The sequence below is a fragment of the Trichomycterus rosablanca genome, chromosome 4 (assembly GCF_030014385.1).
Source record: "Trichomycterus rosablanca isolate fTriRos1 chromosome 4, fTriRos1.hap1, whole genome shotgun sequence".
NCBI lineage: Eukaryota > Metazoa > Chordata > Actinopteri > Siluriformes > Trichomycteridae > Trichomycterus > Trichomycterus rosablanca.
In genome coordinates, this window is record NC_085991.1 from 26986259 (window position 1) to 27005153 (window position 18895).

General features: G+C 39.2%; 1 protein-coding gene across 1 annotated transcript in view; it reads right to left on the bottom strand.

The window, feature by feature from the left end:
• Positions 1-1802: 1802 nt before the first annotated feature.
• dock11 (dedicator of cytokinesis 11) overlaps positions 1803-18895 on the bottom strand; it is a 120138-nt gene continuing 103045 nt past the window's right edge. The window contains exons 52-54 of the mRNA XM_062994093.1: positions 14410-14507; positions 14107-14245; positions 1803-4373 (exon numbers count right to left, since the gene is read on the bottom strand). Of these exons, the coding sequence (XP_062850163.1) occupies positions 4284-4373; positions 14107-14245; positions 14410-14507 (327 nt within the window). The 3' untranslated portion in view covers positions 1803-4283. The remainder of the gene's footprint in view (positions 4374-14106; positions 14246-14409; positions 14508-18895) is intronic.

Consider the following 18895-nt stretch of genomic DNA (forward strand, 5'->3'; position numbering starts at 1 on the left):
TAAACACTGGCGACTGACTGCTTAAAATGTGATCTTATTCTTAAGATAAAATCTTATGACCTTAGCTCTACTGAACAGCTCTGGAATGAACTGGAACATCAGTTTAGGCTTTCTTGACAAACATCAGTGCCTGGCCATACAAATGCTCTTTTAACTAATTGGGCACAAAGATTCCAACCAGAGGGTATAGCATAGTTTTGTTTTGGAGATTGGAGTGGCACTTTGACAAGGTGTAGCTGATTCTGTGTGGGTGCCCAAATCCAAATCCAGTTTGTCCAGTTAGTCTCTCTCCTGTTCTTTTCCTTACAAAAACACTTTTGTTACTGCTGAAGAATTTAATGTTGACTAGTGCACCTCTTTAACCAACTGGGAATGTTAGTGTCCCTCTCTGACTTCTGCTTTTCAAAACTAGCATCCTAATTTTTTTTTTAATAGACATTCATAATCACATTAAAGTAGAAGACGGAATCTTTATTTTTTTAATAAATAAATAATTAAGCCCTTATATCAGATCTTTCTTAATGTCTTTAGGTATAATTTAAAACAAATATACAGAGTATTGTACACTGTTCATTTTAAATTCTCAAATGCATTTTATTCATATGATTTAGCACGAAGTTAAACTCAAAATAGTCAAAACCAGTTTGAATGCAGCTGCTACTTTTGTTTATAATGCAGATGCACACACACAACACTTAATAAACAGCTACTCTGACATGTCCAACTCTTTCATAAAAAAAATTGTCCTCCACAAGGATAAATATCTGTCCAATCTTGCATGGTCTCTAAACACTTAAAATTCTTAAGATAACATTTTATGACCTTAGCTCTACTGAACAGCTCTGGAATGAAGTGGAACATCAGTTGAGGCTTTCTTGACCAACATCAGTGCCATCAATGCTCTTTTAACTAATTGGGCACAAATTCACACAGACATAATTCAAAGTCTTGTGAGACGCCTTCTCCGAAAAGTGACTGTTCTTACAGCTGAAAGGATCACACACAGGTGACTGGTCAGGTGTCCAAATACTTTTAGCCATACAGTGTATAAATTTAAGTTTTTATATCAGCAGTTTCTTTGTTTTTACTGTTTGGATTTTAAAATAAAATCGAGTGACCATTGTATTTTTCATTTTATGTTGCTGGAGTATACTCCAATGCACCTGATCTCAGAATGTCAAGTTCGTCAGAGTGCTGAGCGCTGTCATCAGCATAACAGTGAAACCCAAGCTTTTTTTTTTTTTTTTTTTTAATGCATTTTCTCCCCATTTTCCTCCCGATTTAGCGGACTCAATCTTTGTCTTTGTCTTCTGCTGCTGAGAGATACCAGATTGCATCCGAGGAGAGCACTTCGCTGTACACGCCTCTTCCGACACATGCACAGCCCTCCTCTTGTCGCCCATGCATTCTGCACCGGCGTCTCTTCTGCCAATCAGGGTCCTTACACAGCATATGAAGACCCACCCACCCACACATAGTCCGGCCCCCACCCTGCAGATATGGTGGCCAGTTAGTATCTGCTGCAAGCACTGACAATTATGCCTGCTAGATGGCGCCCAGCCGACTGCCGGTGGCAACACAGAGTTTTGAACCGGGGAGTTCAGAAACGCGGTGCTGGTGTGCAAGCGGAATATCCCGCTGCGCCACCTGGCCGTGAAACCCAAGGTTGTGGCAACAAATCATCCTGATTGCTGGAGCATCAAACATTAAAGTGATCGACAAATTTAAGGCAAACCAACCTTAAGCACAATCTCCCTGGAAAATGTGAGATTGAAGCACCAAGAAAAAGGCGACAAAAGGGCTTATTACAAAGCAGCTGTTTTATTACTTAATTTTACTATGGGTTCATACCCCCTGATCTTCAGATGAAACGTACTGTTTTAGATCATCTATCCAGTGTGATTAAAAATAATAGTACAAAAATTCACAAAAGCCAGTTTTCTTAATAGCAATGTGTTTAGATGGGGATTGCTACTATTGCTACTATTTGTAGGCAGAGTGTGACAAGGCAATTATAATCTATACGGGCCATTTATCAAACATTGGTATGCTACAATCTGTCAGACATGGTCTGTTTAAAATGAAAACGATTTACAGTTGCATTCAAAATTATTCAACCTTCATTGCAAATTAGGTTTAGCAAAAACTTTCATCTTTTTGCAACAAACATAAATAGCGCAACTGATGCACAACCTGATATTGAAGAGTGAGACATGGCCCTGGGTCAACAGGGGAGGTGCTTCAATCGAAACCGTTCGACCAATCATAAACTAGCCGCCGCTATGACATCACCACATTTGCCAGGCCTTTCTCGTTTTTCTATTTATCTCATTTTTAACCTCAACCAGAGAAAAAGCTCCGTTGCCACGCACACACTGAATCCCCTTGTTATAATACATGCTTAACATGTAGTAGTACCGTTTTTTTTGCTTACACAAAATAATATGTTACATATTGTAGCTAGCCTTGGCTTGGCTAATCTCTCATAGCTTTTTGCTATGCTAGGTAATAGTTAAGATAGCTGGCTAACCTAATGGTAAATCTGAGAAATTTATTTCATGCTTTGCACAATGTTAACATTTTGCTTGGAACAATGATTTCCAACATTCTTTCAAATACTGAAAGTAACACAGTTGCCAGATCTTTTAGCTTGCATACCCATTACTTAGCTAGGATTAGCTAGCCCCGGCAAATGTGGTGATGTCATAGCGGCGGCTAGTTTGTGCTTGGTCGAACGGTTTCGATTGAAGCACCTCCCCTGTTGACCCAGGGCCACGTCTCACTCTGCAATATCAGGACGTGCCGCAATGCACATAGAAAGTGGATTCTCCAAATTCAACACACTGTCTCTTATAATGACTACTGCAGTCTCAGAATTATTCAACCCACCTCATAAAAGCACACATTTGCAAATCAGTGCTGTCTCAAGCATTGTGCAACCAATTAAATGCTTCATTAGTTGCATCAGGTGTGCTTGAGATAAAACACATCAAAAACCTGATCTGGTTTGTTGACTGTGACTTTGATTGTATGATAGAAATACGACTAAGTCAAAAGAGTGGTCCAAAAAGTTAAGAGAAGAGATAATAGCCTTGCACAAACAAGGAAATAGATACAAAAATAGTAAAGGCACTAAAAGTAGAGATGAAGTTCACACATAGCATAGTTCAAATGCTGGTTACACTACCCTGATGTGTCAGTAAGAGGAAGCTTCACCGGCTGCTACCAGATTCCTGAGGTGGTCAGGTGGTCAAAAACCTTAACGTGACCGCAAAAGATCTGCAGCAAGATTTGGTGATGACAGGCACTGAGGTTTAAGTTTGCACAGTAAGGCGCATACCCAAACTCCAAGATGTACACAGCGAATGACCCAAAAACACACAAAGGTTTTTTGGATTCTGTTTTGTGGTGCGATGGAACTTTTCAGGCCTGTAGATCAGCAGTCTGGAGGAGGAAGAATGAAGCATACACTAATAAAAAAACCCTGCCTACGATGCAGCATGGCAGTGGCTCGGTGATGCTCTGGGGCTGCTTTGCTTCCTCTGGCACTGGAAACCTGCAATATGTGGAGGACAAGATGGATTCAGTGAAGTAACAGGAAATTCTAGGACAAAACGCCATGCCCTCTGTGAGGAAGCTGAAGTTTGGACATCATTGGATCTTTCAACTGGACAATGATCCCAAGCATACCTAAGTCCATCAAGGCTTGGTTTCAGATGAATATTCTGGAGTGGCCATCACAGTGATCTGACTTAAACCCACATAGAAAATCATTGCAGGGATTTGAAGACGACAGTGGCAGCATGCAAACCCAAGAATATTATTAAACTGAAAGCCACTTCTCATAAGGAACTCAGGAACGCTGCCAGAAGCTAATGGATATGCATCACATTTGTAGCAGGTTGTAACAGCAAAATGTTGCTCTACTAAGTACTAAAGACGCTTATCATGAAGGGGCTGAATAATTCTGAAGCTAAAGTGGTCATTAAAAGTGGCATTTTGTGTTGAATTCGGAGAAACAACTCGTTATATCAGTTGTGTTGATCTATTTTAATTGTTCTTGTTTGATTGGTTTATTGCAAACAGCTAAACATTTGTAAATTTTGCTAATAAACCTAATTTGCAATAGTGTTTGAATCATTTTGAACTGTAGTCAGTCATAACATGGCACTTTGTTGGAGGCTGGCATTCCAGTAGAGCCAGAAAAGCAAAAAGCAGGGTGTATAGTATTACATTCATGAGGGCGAAGACTTGATAGTCTACCAAAAGTTCTCCAGCAGGTTTTAGCTCAAGTCAGTGGACGTTCCGCTAATGACACGGAACACGTGAAGCGAGTTCTGCAGAAGGGAACACATCGAATCGTCCTCGATCATCTACAGAGAAAAAAAATCAGAGCAAAGTAGTAAGCACTTCATTTAAAGAATAAACAAGATATATTATTAATCATGCACATATTTTACACAACGGACACCCATAAATATGTTGATGCATTGTAAAATTCACTGAAAATAGGTCCACATGTTCTTATTATATTTTGTATCTAAAAAAGGATAGGAAAGTTACCTAGCATTCAATCTATAGAGCATAGCAGCATGGAAAGAGAAAGCAGAGAAAGGTTAGAAAACAACTTGTGCTACTAAACAATAATTACACAACAATCTCAAACATGCAAAACTAAAATAACAAGACAAGGAAAGAGATCTTAGTTAATATGCTGTTTTCTTCTTGGGTTGGGTAAACGAAAGCTTGTGGCAAGGTGTTTCTCTACATACTTTTTTAGACTGCTTTCACCCTGTTCTTTAATGGTCAGGACCCCCACAGAGCAGGTATTATTTAGGTGGTAAATCATTCTCAGCACTGCAGTGACACTGACATGGTGGTGGTGTGTTAGTGTGTGTTGTGCTGGTATGATTGGATCAGACACAGCAGTGCTGCTGGAGTTTTTAAATACCGTGTCCACTCACTTTCCACTCTATTAGACACTCCTACCTAATTGGTCCACCTTGTAGATGTAAAGTCAGAGACGATCGCTCATCTATTGCTGCTGTTTGAGTTGGTCATCTTTGAGACCTTCATCAGTGGTCACAGGACGCTGCACACAAGGTGCTGTTGGCTGGATTTTTGGTTGGTGGACTATTCTCAGTCCAGCAGTGACAGTGAGGTGTTTAAAAACTCCATCAGCATTGCTGTGTCTGATCCACTCATACCAGCACAACACACACTAACACACCACCACCATGTCAGTGTCACTGCAGTGCTGAGAATGATCCACCACCCAAATAATACCTGCTCTGTAGTGGTTCTGGGAGAGTCGTGACCATTGAAGAACAGCATGAAAGGGGGCTAACAAAGCATGCAGAGAAATAGATGGATTACAGTCAGTAATTGTAGAACTACAAAGTGCTTCTATATGGTAAGTGAAGCTGATAAAATGAACAGTGAGTGTAAAAACAAGGAGGTGGTTTTAATGTTATGGCTAATCGGTGTAAGAGTTAAGGGCCTTGTTCAGGAGTCCAGCAGTGGCTTGAATCAGGACCTTCTGATCAATATTTCAGTACCTTTACCACTAAGTTACCACCCTTTACATTTACAGAAATGTTCACTTTCCCCCTCTTATAAATCTTAGCAAGCATATTTATTAGGGCTGTCAAACGATTAAAATTTTTAATCACGATTAATCTCAGAATTTCATATAGTTAATCGCGATTAATCGCATTAAAAAAAATCTGTGTAAATGTTATAGAAAACAAGGATTTTTAAGTGAAATGTTACAATTACAATGGTGAACACATTTTATGCTAAATGTACTAATGTTAAAAACTGCTGGGACAAGAGAAAACTGTAAGGGAGTTTTATTCACTCACATACTAGGCAGTAATACTATCCAGTGGTTTAATGGACGTTTCTACACGAACTGAGTGTGTTTAGACTAGGGTGGCCAGATTCATAGTAACAAAAAGGAGGACATTACACCCCAAAAAGCCGGACATCATATTAGGAACAGGGGGACATGCTACTGCAACACACAGAATGAATCCAGAACCCATATAACAGTTTTTGACCAATTTAAGCAAGAATTATATAACAAATGACTGTTTTACTCACTAAATGTTGTGTCTTTTCATATTTAGGTCCGTTCATCGCTGCCTCAAAAGTTTACTTTTTGGCATTTTCACCGCGTTCCTGATCATGAGAGCTGAGTGATTGACTCAGGTAGCGCGGTGTTTACAAAACAGAGAGGGCGGGCGAAATTCAACCACCCAATCACAGACTAGCATTTAGAGGGCGGACCTTCTCCGATTGGCCAGTGGTAGCTCTATAAGGAGTCAAATGAGGCTGTTAAACCAATGAAATACAAAGCATTTGTTTCGACATGTACCTGAGCCAATGGTAAATAATATTGATCAAAAATGAAACCAGTTCACTCCAAAAGGAGGATTTTTAAGTGTCCGTCCTAGCGTTACGTGAATGGAGGACTGGCAGCTTCTTTATTATGCAAGTGCATTACTACGACACTACCACGCTCGGTAACATTATGTTAACAAACCGCAAATAAAAAACGGTGGCAAGTCCGACATTAAAACGTTTGTTCTACCAGTCAAGTCTCAACATGAACTAGAATTTGCGTTAACGGCACTAATTTTTATAATCGCGTTAAATTGAGATTGCGTTAATGCGTTATTATCGCGTTAACTTCGACAGCCCTAATATTTATTAATTATTAAAGTAACAAATTATTTAATGATTAACTTTCATTAAAAAGTGATTAGTTTTTCTATGTTAAAAATTGGTAAGAAAAGTGGTAAAGCTAACAGAAAAAGAAGAAAATGCTGGGCATCCCAGACCAGACACTTTTTACTTAATTAAAAAATTTTATCTTCTCTTTCATCTCTACATGAATGTATTCGCAAGCAATGTTAGTATTGTATCTATGGAGTGCTCCGGTGGTGCAGCAGTAAAGTATGCTAGCCTGGCCGCTCAAGTGGCGCAGCAGTAAAATACGCTAGCACACCAGAGCTGGGATTTCGAATACATCGTATCGAATCTCAGCTCTGCCATCCGTCTTGGTTGGGTTGCTACATGAACAACGATTGGCAGTTGTTCATAGGGTAGGATGAGCTGGATAGGGGCCTCATAAGATGCAATTACCTCTGCTGGCTGATTGATGGCGTCTGCACAGAGTCGGGGAATAAATGCGTTGATCAGGGTGTGGCTCTCCATGCACAAAGCTGATCCGCATATGACCTTGCCTCGTGCAGGTAAAAATATGCAGTCGGCTACTGCACATGGGTCAGAGAGGGCGTGTGACAGTCTCGCTCTCCTCAATCGGGGCGAGGGTCAGATCCAGTGGAGAGGGCATAATGCAATTGGGTAAAAAATTGGACATGCTAAAATTGGGAGAAAAAAGCATGCTGGCCATTTTGGCCAGTGTCCGGTGGTGGGGGGCATACTGGCCAAAAGTCTGGTATGTGGACTATATTAGCTGTGGTGGCACCTAATACAGTATATATCGGGGAGCAGACTAAAGAAAAAAATGATAGCATTGTATACGTGTAGGCATTGTGAGCACAAAGCTAATAAACCTGATCTGGAGTTTCAGAAACTCATATAACAATCTCTGTGTGCACCATCCACATAATGAGTAGTTCATTCAGGTTAAAATCACATTAAACATAAATACAAGCATTAGTGACATTTTCGTTTTTGGGTTTGCAGTTTTTATCAGTATATTGACATTAGCACAAAGCTAACAAAGCTGACATTAGTCAACTTTAGAGTTTATGGTGACTAATCAAGGTGGGCAGGACACATGCCACTAACAGCTGCAAGCAAATTGTTCATAAACCGGCATTAGTCATGTGACTCTGTATAATGATGTAAGTCAAAAGTCATGATGAGCATCCGTATATTCTAGGCAATTTATTTAATAGAAGCTACAGGGGTTGGACAAAATAACTGAAACACCTGTCATTTTAGTGTGGGAGGTTTCATGGCTAAATTGGACCAGTCTGGTGGCCAATCTTCATTAATTGCACATTGCACCAGTAAGAGCAGAGTGTGAAGGTTCAATTAGCAGGGTAAGAGCACAGTTTTGCTCAAAATATTGCAATGCACACAACATTATGGGTGACATACCAGAGTTCAAAAGAGGACAAATTGTTGGTGCACGTCTTGCTGGCGCATCTGTGACCAAGACAGCAAGTCTTTGTGATGTATCAAGAGCCACGGTATCCAGGGTAATGTCAGCATACCACCAAGAAGGACAAACCACATCCAACAGGATTAATTGTGGACGCAAGAGGAAGCTGTCTGAAAGGGATGTTCGGGTGCTAACCCGGATTGTATCCAAAAAACATAAAACCACGGCTGCCCAAATCACGGCAGAATTAAATGTGCACCTCAACTCTCCTGTTTCCACCAGAACTGTCCGTCGGGAGCTCCACAGGGTCAATATACACGGCCGGGCTGCTATAGCCAAACCTTTGGTCACTCGTGCCAATGCCAAACGTCGGTTTCAATGGTGCAAGGAGCGCAAATCTTGGGCTGTGGACAATGTGAAACATGTATTGTTCTCTGATGAGTCCACCTTTACTGTTTTCCCCACATCCGGGAGAGTTACGGTGTGGAAAAGCCCCAAAGAAGCGTACCACCCAGACTGTTGCATGCCCAGAGTGAAGCATGGGGGGGGATCAGTGATGGTTTGGGCTGCCATATCATGGCATTCCCTTGGCCCAATACTTGTGCTAGATGGGCGCGTCACTGCCAAGGACTACCGAACCATTCTGGAGGACCATGTGCATCCAATGGCGGTGCCGTGTATCAGGATGACAATGCACCAATACACACAGCAAGACTGGTGAAAGATTGGTTTGATGAACATGAAAGTGAAGTTGAACATCTCCCATGGCCTGCACAGTCACCAGATCTAAATATTATTGAGCCACTTTGGGGTGTTTTGGAGAAGCGAGTCAGGAAACGTTTTCCTCCACCAGCATCACGTAGTGACCTGGCCACTATCCTGCAAGAAGAATGGCTTAAAATCCCTCTGACCACTGTGCAGGACTTGTATATGTCATTTCCAAGACGAATTGACGCTGTATTGGCCGCAAAAGGAGGCCCTACACCATACTAATAAATTATTGTGGTCTAAAACCAGGTGTTTCAGTTATTTTGTCCAACCCCTGTAAATATACACATGATTTTGTAGGTGATGTTTTAACCTGCAACCTGAGGGAACTTGATGTTTGTGCCACATGGAGATGCAGGCCATCCTTTATTATTATATATTAATTATATATTATATTATTATAGTATTTCTATATACGAATGTGTGGCCTGTACCAGATATAAAACACCCACGGTTTTTTTTAATGTCCTACAGCTGTATACTATTTTTGATACATTTATAATTAGTGTCATTAGTCATTACTAATTATAGAATTAGCTTCTGACATTTTTTGTTTAAATCATAGATACAGTCACTAACATGAGCTTCTATCCTTTAAATATAATTCACTAATCTATATTCACTAACTGCTTTATCCTGATCAGGGTTGCATTGGGTCCAGAGTAAAATATGATAAAGAAAAACTCACCTCACCCAATTAAACATGTGATACATTATTTCGAGCACCTTTCTTATTTGACTTAATATAAACTAAGCATGTCCACAGTCTGGCCCAGTGGCAGATAGCACGGCACACCTTCAGTGGTCTAGTGGAGTCCCTGCCTCAGTGGGTTAGGGCTGTTTTGGCAGCAAAAGGGGGACCAACACAATACTAGGAAGGTGGTCATAATGTTATGCGTGATCGGTGTATATCCACTTCATATACTTCAATACTTATTATAGGGTAAAATGATCAAGTTAATTAAGCTCCAAATATCAGTGTATACATGTAAATTGTTGTCAAGCAAATTTTGGTTACATTATAAAAGATTCTGTAATAATTGGGATGTTTCAATTATGCTAAAGGTAAAGGATAGTGGTGGGCGGATCAATCCAAATATCGATAGTATCGATACCAACGTTGGTATTGGTATCGGATCGATACTAGCGTGATGGGATCGATACTTTAGTTTCATTTTTTTCTCTGCTACATTCAGTACATTCCTCCCGTTTTATAAAAAAAATAGACGTGTGTGTGTTCAGGGTGGCGCGATGGCTTAGTGGGTAGCACTGTCGCCTCACAACAAGAAGGTCCTGGGTTCGATCCCCAGGTGGGGCGGTCTGGGTCCTTTCTGTGCGGAGTTTGTATGTTCTCACCGTTTCCGCATGGGTTTCCTCCCACAGTCCAAAAACATGCCACCAGGCTAATTGGAAACACCGAATTGTCCTATAGATACCAAGCCGCTAGATGCACAAACCATTTCAAGCCCGGATAAATAGGGAGGTTGTGTCAGGAAGGGCATCCGGCGTAAAAAAAACTGTGCAAAATCCCGCCGGCGACCCCTAACGGGAAGAAGCCGGAAATGCCGACCCCGTAACCAAAAAACGGGACAAAGGCTGAGGAACAAGAAGAAGACGTGTGTGTGTGTTCAAACACCGCTCTTTCACATCTAACAAGCACATTTTGCTCCTCCCTGTTCCGCTGTGTTTTATTGTCGTGCCGTCACGTGACTAAGTGCCACTGAGGGAAAATACATATAGCAGTAAGTGAAAGGCAGAGAGAAAAAGTGGATATTTTCCGTCAGGGAATTAAATAAAATAATATTTAAAATAAAAAAAAGAGTTTTCAAGTTTTAAAACATGTTCTTCAGTTATAATGTTGTACTGTACTTTGTTTTAAGCCAGAGAGGAAGTGCAGTGAAAGGAATAAATGTAGTTTTATTATATTGTTGTTTATGAACAAAAACCTTCCACTGAAAAAATAATTGACGTTCTTTAATATTTTTTGTACTTTATTTTACAAAAAGCCAGAGAGTGCAGTGAGAGGGGGAATTATGTTTCTTATTATCTAATTGTTTTTGAACAAAAAACCCCAGACTTTATTAAAGTTTATTACATACGTAATAAAATTACTTTTAATTCACCTAAAAACTGTAGTGGGTTTTGACATGCACATGATTAACTAATTAACACAAAATCATTTAGTCGTCAAAGCATATTGATGATACATTCACCTCATAAATCATTACACACTGCTCTTGAAAGTAATTAAGCTGCTTTATAAGTAAAAAGTATCGATATCGGTATCAGTATCGGCGATACTGGCCCTGTATTTACTTGGTATCGAATCGATACCGAATTTTGCAGTATCGCACACCACTAGCAAAGGAGCTTTCTAAAGTTTCCAGGAACATTTGTCTAATAATATTTGCCGGTGTAACATTCAGGATGGTCATTTTTCCTTTATGGCCCAGAGAACATGATGTTGATTATTTCCAAAAACATTTTCATTTATAGTTTTTTTTAGACCACAGCACATATTTCTACTTTTGTGTCAGTCCATCTCAGATAAGCTTAAGCCCAGAGAGGTCAGCAGTATTTTCTGGATATTGTTGACTGATGATTTCTGCCTTGCACAGTGGAGTCTTAACTTATACTTGTAAATGCAGTGATGAACTATGTTTACTGACAATGGATTTCAGAAGTATTCCAGAGCCCATGTAGATATTCATAATAGAAGCATAGTGATTTTTAATGCAGTGCTGTGTGAGATTTCAGAGATCACAGGCATTGGTTTAAATCCTTGTATTTTATACATACAAAACTCAGAATTCCGATGTTTTAATAATGTTTTGAACTGTAGATGGTGAAATCTTTCCTTTTTTGCTATCATGACTTAAATATTGTTTCTACACTGTAGTAGTAGCAAAATAACAAACCATGGCCCATCTGACTAAGCTTGTCATCAATGCTTTTTCTATATCCAATGATAAAAGCCTTCAATTCACGTTTACTTGTTCCAAATAGGTATTTCTGATCATTCCATGACAGTTTACGAACCATTTTTTAATTTATTTAATCATTTATTTCGCATATCATCTGACCGACCTTTTATAAAGCTAAATATTAGGTTTTAATTAGGTTTGTACTATCAGACAGTTAATATATTGATTAAATGAAAAATAAAATTTATTCATAAAACTAAATAAAGCATGTTGGGCTTTTTATATGTTTTGAGCTGTGATCTACCTCAGATATAAAATAATTTCTCATTATGAAGGGTTATTTGCTAATATTGATTTGGAATTGTGTTGTTCCAGTTTGAGATTCCACATACCAGTGATCATTTAACTGATTTAGACAGCCTGACAGACACAGCCCAGATATGGTTATACTTGGCATTGTGAGACTTCCCTTACTGCCAAGTGGTGACATGTCGAGGGCTGTGGCATGTCTCTACTAGATATTTAACCTTAACCATATGATGTTAATACGATTTCTAAGAAAAGTCAACGGCCAAATGCCGAGTTATTACTGTTTTTCACAACAGTACCAAAAGTGAGATGTAATATAAAATCTGGACTGCATAAAATGCAAAGAATCTAATAGCAGTGTTGTAGGGGTTGGTTATGTAAGTAAAGTAATTTTTAAAATACCTTAAGCACATTCAACTTGTTAATGCTTGTGCTGGCATTTGTGTTTTTTTAAACATACCTTAGTTTCATCTGGGTTGTCAGATCATTTTTGTATCCATGCAACAAAGCGCACGCTTTCAGAATTGGCCCCATTTGCAATCACGTGCACTGTGAACTCAGCACACGTCCTAATTTACAGCAATAATTATCAAACCATAACAGGGTTTCTGACAAGTATGGTTGACTGTTTCATATATCATACTAGACTGTGCTTGAAAGTGTGCCCTTGTTTGAAAGTCAACAAGATAAATTACAAGTAAACATGAGTGCAGTGGTCAGAGCAGATCCTTATCATTAATTACAATGTTTATGTCAGTGTTTCCTAGGCCAGACCTCATATTTTCACATACAGTGGACTCAGTAAGTATTCAGACCCCTTGAGTTTTTGCACACTTAATTACGTTTTGGATTTGAATGAATATAACTGACATTTTTATCCAGCAAACTACACAATCTACACTTAATCACTTCAGTTAAGCTCACTGAACTTAAGTTAAGCCTTTGAGAAATCCAAGTTCACAATATTCTCAATAATTCAGAAGTGGAAGATCACAAGCACAACTTCAAGTTGTTGTTTCGTTGTTTTTTCTGGCCAAAATTGGGCATCTGTGCAATAAAAATCCTTGGTCAGGGAGGTAGGAATGAACCAAATGGTCACTCTTAAGGAACTCCAAAAGTCCTATGCAGTAATGGGGAAACATGTTGGATGGACAACCATCTCTGAATACAAAATGTAGATGAGACCATAAAGACCATACTATAGTTACAGTTTTTTTAGTTTCACAAATTTCACATCTTTAAGCTGCCCAAAATGCTTAAAATGCATGTGATATTATTTTAAATGTGTTTTAGTTGTATATTTTTATAAATACAGTAGTGAATTGACACCCTGTCCAAGGGACCTTCCAATGCTGTGTCTATCTGAATTTTTAAGACATTTGGTTCAACCTGTTACTTCTTCATAGGGTTTAGACTAGGGGCCTGGAATGACTATGTCAAAACCTCAATTCTGTGGTGACTGAACCATTTTTGTGTGGATTTGGTTGTTGGTTTTAGCCCATTTTCTGCTGAAAGATCCAAAGACCCAGTTTCAGCTTCTTGTAGGAGCAGTCAGTGTGTTGAATGACACGCTTTCTAGGTAAACAGGTAAATAGGTCACAGGTTATGCAGTCACGATTAGATAAAACAGGAGCATAAATGAATGGCTCAGTTGTTTACAAGCAATGATTAGTCAGGTTGTGCCTGCTATTTAAGGGACTAGGTTTCTCTGTGTAAGAATTTAGGAACTTCACCATATACAGTCCATAACATGATTAAAAGATTCCAATAATTTAGAGATGTCTCAGTTGAAAAAAAAAACTGCATGTCCATGACCTTCAATTCTTCAGGTGGCAATGTATTTAAACCACAATGGTTTGAACTTAAGCTTATGAAATTAAGCTAATTAAAAGCTTTTTTTACCCATCCTTACCAAGGATGATCTAATTCTAAAAACATTGATTATGGTATAATTGTGCGTCCTACCTGTTCATGGATTATATCAGACAGCTCCTTCACCATGCTTCTAAAGTTGGCCTTCAGTCCCTCGTGATACTCGTACTGGTCCTCTTTAATAAGCCGCTCATTAATATCTAAAGCCATACTGCATGCCTGAACAAACTTCCTGCAAGAAGCATAATACCCTCATATTAACAAGTAAAAATAATATTGATTATTAAAGGAAAATTATTTGAAATATTACTGTATATAAAGTAGCAATTTAAAGACTGTAATTCAATCAGATAGAAATACCATTACAATTCAGAATTACAATCACTCAGTACACACCTGAATATGTCCTTGAGCTCTTTCACTTTCTTATTGGTCTGGCTGGATTTGGATTCATCCAGAAAGGCTCTGGCATAAGCCATGGGACCGGCATTGACCTAAATCAAAAATATATACACATAATGATCTTCAGTACATAATCATCCATAACCTATATATATATATATACAGTGGGGCCAAAAAGTATTTAGTCAGCCACTGATTGTGCAAGTTCTCTTACTTAGAAAGATGAGAGAGGTCTGTAATTTTCATCATAGGTACACTTCAACTATGAGAGACGAAATGAGTAAAAAAATCCAGGAAATCACATTGTAGGATTTTTTAAGAATTTATTCGTAAATTATGGTGGAAAATAAGTATTTGGTCAATAACAAAAGTTCAACTCATTACTTTGTAACATAACCTTTGTTGGCAATGACAGAGGTCAAACGTTTCCTGTAAGTCTTCACCAGGTTTGCACACACTGTAGCTGGTATTTTGGCCCATTCCTCCATGCACATCTCCTCTAGAGCAGTGATGTTTTGGGGCTGTCGCTGGGCAACACGGACTCCACAAATTTTCTATGGGGTTGAGGTCTGGAGACTGGCTAGGCCACTCCAGGACCTTGAAATGCTTTTTATGGAGCCACTCCTTCGTTGTGTTTGGGATCATTGTCATGCTGGAAGACCTAGCCACGTTCCATCTTCAATGCTCTCACTGATGGAAGGAGGTTTTGGCTTAAAATCTCACGATACATGGCCCCGTTCATTCTTCCCTTAACACGGATCAGTCGTCCTGTCCCCTTTGCAGAAAAACAGCCCCAAAGCATGATGTTTCCACCCCCATGCTTCACAGTAGGTATGGTGTTCTTGGGTTCTTCTTCTTCCTCCAAACATGACGAGTTGAGTTTTTACCAAAAAGTTCCATTTTGGTTTCATCTGACCACATGATATTCTCCCAATCCTCTTCTGGATCATCCATATGCTCTCTGGCAAACTTCAGACGGGCCTGGACATGTACTGGCTTAAGCAGGGGGACACGCCTGGCACTGCAGGATTTGAGTCCCTCTCAGCGTAGTGTGTTACTGATGGTAGCCTTCGTTAATTTGGTCCCAGCTCTCTGCAGGTCATTCATCAGGTGTAGTGTAGTTCTGGGATTTTTGCTCACCGTTCTCATGATCATTTTGACCCCACGGGATGAGATCTTAACCCCAAGGGAGATTATCAACGGTCTTGTATGTCTTCCATTTTCTTACAATTGCTCCCACAGTTGATTTATTCACACCAACCTGCTTGCCTATTGTAGATTCACTCTTCCCAGCCTGGTGCAGGTCTACAATTTTCTTCCTGGTGTCCTTCGACAGCTCTTTGGTCTTGGCCATGGTTGAGTTTGGAGTCTGACTGTTTGAGGCTGTGGACAGGTGTCTTTTATACAGATAACGAGGTCAAACAGGTGCCATTAATACAGGTAACGAGTGGAGGACAGAAGAGCTTCTTAAAGAATAAGTTACAGTTCTGTGAGAGCCAGAAATCTTGCTTGTTTGTTATTGACCAAATACTTATTTTCCACCATAATTTACGAATAAATTCTTTAAAAATCCTACAATGTGATTTCCTGATTTTTTTTTTCTCATTTTGTCTCTCATAGTTGAAGTGTACCTACGATGAAAATTACAGACCTCTCTCATCTTTCTAAGTAGGAGAACCTGCACAATCAGTGGCTGACTAAATACTTTTTGGCCCCACTGTAAATATATATATATATTTATCATATATCATATCACTGTCCATATCACTTTGTAGTTCTACAATTACTGACTGTAGTCCATCTGTTTCTCTGCATGCTTTGTTAGCCTGCTTTCTCCCTGTTCTTCAATGGTCAGGACCCCCACAGGACCACCACAGAGCATGTATTATTTGGGTGGTGGATCATTCTCAGCACTGCAGTGACACTGACATGGTGGTGGTGTGTTAGTGTGTGTTGTGCTGGTCAGAGTAAATAAGACAGCAGTGCTGATGGAGTTTTTAAGCATCTCACTGTCACTGCTGGACTGAGAATAGTCCACCAACCAAAAATATCCAGCCAACAGCGCCCCGTGGGCAGCGTCCTGTGACCACTGATGAAGGTCTCAAAGAAGACCAACTCAAACAGCAGCAATAGATGAGTGATCGTCTCTGACTTCACATCTACAAGGTAGACCAACTAGGTAGGAGTGTCTAATAGTGGACAAGAGTGGCTAGTGAGTGGACACGGTATTTAAAAACTCCAGCAGGGCTGCTGTGTCTGATCCACTCATACCAGCACAACACACTAACACACCACCACCATGTCAGTGTCACTGCAGTGCTGAGAATGATTCACCACCCAAATAATACCTGCTATGTGGTGGTCCAGGGAGAGTCCTGACCATTGAAGAACAGCATGAAAGGGGGCTAACAAAGCATGCAGAGAAACAGTCACTACAGTCAGTAATTGTAGAACTACAAAGTGCTTCTATATGGTAAGTGGAGCTGATAAAATGGACAGTGAGTGTAGAAACAAAGAGGTGGTTTTAATGTTATGGCTGATCGTGTATATACAACATACATTTGAGACCTGTACATACATCTGAGACCTGTGCCACTATTTGCTTGTTACATGATCATTGCTGCAGTAAACTGTTGGCAAAAAAAAGCTGGAAACAGGAAAATTATGTTAAATAATCTCCTTGATATTTACTCCTTGATATTCTTGTATTACCAATACATATTGGTATACATGGAATACATGGGTTGCCAATTATGGTTATGTAGTGGTCATCTTTTAATAAGGGCAATACACAGAATTAAGAACTGAGGATATTTAAACTTTATACTGACTGTTCAACACACACACGAGTGTTATGGTCTATTGTGTCTATTGTTGACACAGCACCTGTACTACTGCTAAGCTAAAATTAGATTTAATATTCCTATGCCAAGTTTTTTTTAGCTGCATGTTAACAACTAACAGGTAATCAGTCAAAGACCTAACCAATTCTCAGGCTGACCTGGAGTGCCAATGCATGGAAGCAGAAGCACTATTACATGAAATGGAAAGAAGTATTCAACCAATTTTATTTTTGTTTATATTTAATTTACCTAACTGTACACACAAAATGTGTCAAGTTTACTTAATAAGAACTCTGAATGTCTGTCTACAAGCACAAATAAAGTTGTGTTTAAAAATGAAATAAGGGAAAAGGAATTTAGTCAACATCACAAGGCGATAAACACCAGATATAAAAGGAAACAAAAGAGTGCTTGGGTGCAACTCCGCCCGCTATTCAGTCTACCAGTGAAAACAACCCAAAAGCTTACCACAGGTACCAGACAGGGGAACTCAGAAAACCGATAGTGGCAAAGCAACCAGAAGGTTGCACATGGGAAAACTTGAAACGAAAGGATTCCTGTAATAAATACAGAACCAGAATGCCACCACAGCAAGCAAGAGAACTTGAACCCCAGTAAGAAAACAAAAATGACAGCCAAAAAGAACAGAGCTGAGTATGCTTTTAAAGCATTCCCCGCCTTGTGTAGATAATGTAACATCTGATGAGGAGCAGACACTGCTTTTTTACTTTTTGTCCAAAAAGTCACTATATTAAATACTTTGCACACAACAAATAGGGCAAAATGCTCAACTGGTATGTAATCTGGTACATCCATGACATCCTATCTAAGCTAATGTCAGACAATGCTGACAAGCACATCTGAGTGTGCTTGATTTGCTGGGTGTGTTCCAGAACTTAACACCTATGGTAGTGTGATAATTAGACATACTATTTAGTATAGTAGAGTACAGTTTGGGACAAAGCCTGTTTTAATCATTCAGTGTTTCACTTTCCCAGGGTGATTGACTTACATTTCAAGATACATTTGTGCCCACCCTGATAAGCCTTGTTCACACCCACTTGTATGTCAAACAAAACAGCAGAGTAATGTTTGCGTATAATTAAAGCGCTCCTTAAACACTATACTTCCAACAATTTCGAAGAGAAAACCCAATCGAGAGACTCCTGGAACCATGAGATTGGGGATGTTTTCCTGCCAAAGAGTTAAACAATGGCTCCATGCACTTTTCAGAAAGTTTTGAGAGTAAATGAAACTGAGAATTTACTTCTAAGATAAAAAAAAAAAATGAATGTAAAACTTAAAATATATACACCGATCAGGTATATAAACATTATGACCACCTTCCAGTGGTGTATAAAGTACCTGAAGGCCGTACTTGAGTAAAAGTACAAGTATCTTACCAGAAATTTACTTAGACAGAAGTAAAAGTCACCTCATGGAATATTACTTGAGTAAAAGTCTAAAAGTATCTGATGTTTAATGTACTTAAGTATTAAAAGTAATTTGATATAAAATGTACTTAAGTATTAAAAGTAGAAGTAAAAAGTAAATGCTGTTGGTATAAACTGAAGCGGTCATTTTGAAAAATATGAAGATTGTTCTTTTAATTCTGTAAACCACCTTAACAACCTTTT